This window comes from Phaseolus vulgaris, chromosome 9 (genome assembly GCF_000499845.2).
Source record: "Phaseolus vulgaris cultivar G19833 chromosome 9, P. vulgaris v2.0, whole genome shotgun sequence".
Taxonomy (NCBI): Eukaryota; Viridiplantae; Streptophyta; class Magnoliopsida; order Fabales; family Fabaceae; genus Phaseolus; species Phaseolus vulgaris.
The window spans coordinates 33,429,947-33,433,966 of NC_023751.2; the positions used below are offsets into that span (position 1 = coordinate 33,429,947).

At 37.2% G+C, this 4,020-nt stretch overlaps 1 protein-coding gene across 1 annotated transcript; it reads left to right on the plus strand.

Moving 5' to 3' along the window:
* Positions 1 to 293: 293 nt before the first annotated feature.
* On the plus strand, positions 294 to 1,086 carry LOC137821014 (uncharacterized). Its single transcript, XM_068625403.1, has 2 exons — positions 294 to 526; positions 624 to 1,086. Exons 1-2 carry the CDS (start codon positions 430 to 432, stop codon positions 746 to 748), a joined length of 222 nt encoding a protein of 73 aa, XP_068481504.1. The 5' UTR covers positions 294 to 429; the 3' UTR covers positions 749 to 1,086.
* Positions 1,087 to 4,020: the final 2,934 nt, after the last annotated feature.

Here is a 4,020-nt window from a genome sequence, read left to right on the forward strand (position 1 = left end):
TTTTTTGAAGGACTAAATTAAAAAAAGAATGAAAACAGTAAACGAAATTGAAATAATTATTAAAGAGAGCTATGTTTAATTTATACAAAAACTGTGGTAGCATAGAAAATATTAATGGTATGAAAAAGAAAAAAAAAAGAAATAATAGAATCGAGTGGAAAAGAATTCACGTGTAAGTAGGGTGTGTGAGGAAGAGTGCAGCATGTGCTTGGTTACAGTCGGCGAGGTTTTGTTTGATGAGATAAGAGAATTGAATAAAAAGAGTGATTTTTCTTCCTTCTATACCCTCATCTCACGGATCTTGCTTCTCTCTCTCTCTCTCTTTGTGTGTCTCTTACAATTTCTTATTCTATAATATTATTCTTCCACAAACACACTACTATATAAGGCCAAGAGATTAGACCAACCCAATAGTTCAATACCAAGAACATGGCCTCATGGAAGAAAACCATTGCCACCCCTTTCAAAAAGGCTTGCACTTTCTTTAACCAGCAACCCCCCAGGGACCCTAAGAAGTCTCAAACAGGTTTCTGTCTTTGTATTTCACATAACATAACATAGTCTTATCATAAAATCTGGTGGGTCATCGATTACTTATATGTTGTTTTTGTGTGATTCTGCAGAACAAGAGAACCGGATTATGGATCTCCATGGTGAAGTGATGGCATGTGGGTATGAAGATGTTCAAGTTATGTGGTCAATTCTTGACAAGTCAAAATCTTCAGCCTGCAATATAACTTCATCATGACACGTGTGTGCTGTTCCCCTCTTCTCTCATCTACCAGGAGAAAAAGGATTCTGCTGAAGCAATTGGCATGTGTTTTTGGATGCTGGTTTTCTGATATGCCTTGTTTTGAATCTGGTGGATGGTGTTGAATGTAAAGAGTGATGTGTAGCTGTTTGATAGCTTTGGATCAGTGCCCCTTCTTCATGGTGGTGATTTCACTTTGTGATTCTTGCAAGTCAAAGGACCTATTATAACAGGGAATCCACATGATTGATTAGAGCAAATCATGGAGAGATTTTGTTTTACTTTTTTATGAAATGTACATTGTTTTATCTATCATTCTCTCTTTTTCTCCTCTATTTTTTCACTGTTCAAGATGGTGATTTTCAGCAGGAGGTTAAATCGATTTCATGATCGTATTATCAGAAAAAAAAAAATGTTTTCGTTTTTAAAACTTATATAGAACACTTCATACTAAATACTACATTTAAGAATACTGCAGAGTGTATTGGTAAGAAACAAAGTACACCTGCAAAAGGTTGAAAGGAAATTTTTTATGGAAAAGGGATATTTCTATTTTTAGATAGATTACTTTTAAATGCTCAGATCAATTTTATTTGATAGATAGATAGATGGATCGATTAGGGATAAATGTTTATTGTTAAAAGAGAAAATAGTTTTATTAAAGAATAAGATCAGTGGCGAACCTTCAAAGTAAAAGGAGCCATGGTCCCACAAAGCTTTTCAACTTTCGACCTTTCATATATAATTTTTTATATGCAAGATAAAATTGAGTTCAAAATACATAGAAGTACTTCTATCGACAAATTTAATAAATAAAACCATTTTGAATAATACGGAAATTAATTAATTTTAATTTATTCAGAAAATAGTTTCTAACGAAATGGAAGTTGTTCTGGTTCAAATTATATATAGGTGAAGCAAATATAAATGAATGTCAAAATTTTGATTTTTTTTCTTAATTTTTTCTTCACTTGTAGGTTTAGATTTCTAACAAGCAGTAATAAGAAACAATCTTTGAGAATTTCGAAGTTATGTTAATCAGTTTGTAGAAATTTTAGGGAGAATATAAGTTGGTTGAAATGGGTCACAAAAATTTGGACATAGACCAAAGTTGTTTACTGAGCATCATGTATTATTATGGACCTTTTCTTAATGTTGATTTCAGTTGAAAATCTCGAAGACATATTACAAAGTGAACTTTAATCTTAACTCAATCCTATAAAATCGACTCATGGGGTGAGGTTTGCATCCACTTATATACAATGAAATATTCTTATTTCTAGTCGATGTGGAATCTCCAACACACCCCCTCATGCCAAGAGTGACAACTCGTGCGTGGGATAACATATTATGGGTGGTCTGATAACGGCCCGATAGCAAGTGACCTGATAAGCCCAACAAACACTCACTAGGATAGGCTCGAAATGGCTCTGATACCATATTACGAAGTGGACTTTAAGCCTAACTCAACCCCATAAAACCAGCTCATGGGGTGAGGTTTGCACTCACTTATATACATGAAATATTCCTATCTCTAGTCGATGTGAGATCTCCAACAAGACATGTCATATCATTAGTTACATGTCACTCTTGACTATTAGATGACAAACACCCATTTCTTGGGCAAGTAACATTCCCGCGATCGAAGCCTCGTACTCCGCTTGATTGTTGCTTGCCTTGAAAGAGAAACCAAGGGATTGCTCAAACAAAACTTCATTAAGTCCTTCAAGAAATATGCTCGCTCTATTGCCCTTCAAATTGGAAGCTCCATCAATGGAAAAATTCCACTTGGAGTTCGCTTGAGGAGCTAGAGTAGGTATGTGCGCGAGCTCGGCCACAAAGTCTACTAGAGTATGCCCTTTCATCAGACCTCGCAGTTTGTACCATATGTCAAACTTTGACAATTCGATTGCCCATTTGACCATCCTCCCCGACTATATTCGGTGTTTGTTATGGACTTGCTTTAAGGGAAGGTCGATCATCACCACGACAAACAAACTTTGAAAATAATAATGGCGTTGTTTGACTTCAAAACAACAGTTAGGCAACCTTCTCAACTCCTTGAAGAACTTTATTGACGAAATAAATAGGCTTTTCTCCCTTAACAACATCTTGGACAATGAGTAAGCTAATGGAATGGTCGGTCACCGTGATGTATAGTCAGATGGGGATGTTTGGTGTGGGCTTGTTGAGGACTGGCGGGTTGCAAAATATTCCTTCAAGTTTAGAAATGTCTCCTCACACTAATTTGTCCATCCAAAGTGCTCATTCCGACGGAGGCACTGGAAGTAAGGGTTTCAATTCTCCCCGCTTGTCGAAAGGAATCACGACAAAGCGACCATCCTCCCCGTGAAGTGTTTTTACGCTGGCAAGGCTCCTTATGTTGATGATGGTCGAGCATTTGTCTGGATCGATCTCAATTCCTCTATTAGTAAGTAGGAAATCGAGGAATGTTCTCAATCGAACCCGAATACACACTTCTCTAGGTTGAGCTTCAAGTGATGCATCCCGATGGTTTTGAAAAATTCCTCAAGGCTGGAGTAATAGTTTTTCGACCTCTCAAATGTGACTACCATGTCATCTGCATAGGCTTGCACATTTTGGCCCATCATGGGTTGCAATATTTTGCCCATCAGACATTGGCCACTTCGACCATGAATGTTGTTTTGTTCTCGTCGAGTGGGCGCATCCATATTTTGTTATATCCCGAAAAGGCATCTATCAAACTGAGAAAGTTGCAAACTGAGGCATTATCCACCAAAGCATATATGCTGGAAAGGGATACAAATATTTAGGAAAAACAGTGTTCAAATCTATGAAATCGACACATATCATCCATTTGTTGTTAGTCTTTTTCACCATCACGATGTTAGCCAGCCAATCGGGGTATTGGATTTTCCTTATCTGGTTGGCATTTACCAACTTCCTGGTTTCCTCCTAAAATGCAAATGATTTGTCTTTACTGGATTTTTTCCTCTTCTGCATGACCAGCTTGTCATGAGGATCAATGATTAGTCAATGGCATAGGAAATCAAGATCTAATCCTAGCATGTAGACTGTCAACCATGAAAGCATTCATATTTTTCAATAGAATTTCCTTAAATTCCTTTTCCAGTTCCTCACTCAAGGAAACACCAACCTTGAACTTTTTTCCTTCCAACTATAACTCTCGGGTATCTCTGACATTCTTGGGGTGCCTTTTGTTACACACCACTCGGGGGTTGGCCTCCACATCTGGGTTTGCAACAAAAGTGGTTATGGTGTACGCT

Coding starts and splice junctions, on each gene's coding strand:
- LOC137821014 (XM_068625403.1), top strand. CDS start 430: ATGGCCTCATGGAAGAAAACCATTGCCACCCCTTTCAAAAAGGCTTGC. Junction 527..623: donor CCCTAAGAAGTCTCAAACAG/GTTTCTGTCTTT, acceptor GTGATTCTGCAG/AACAAGAGAACCGGATTATG.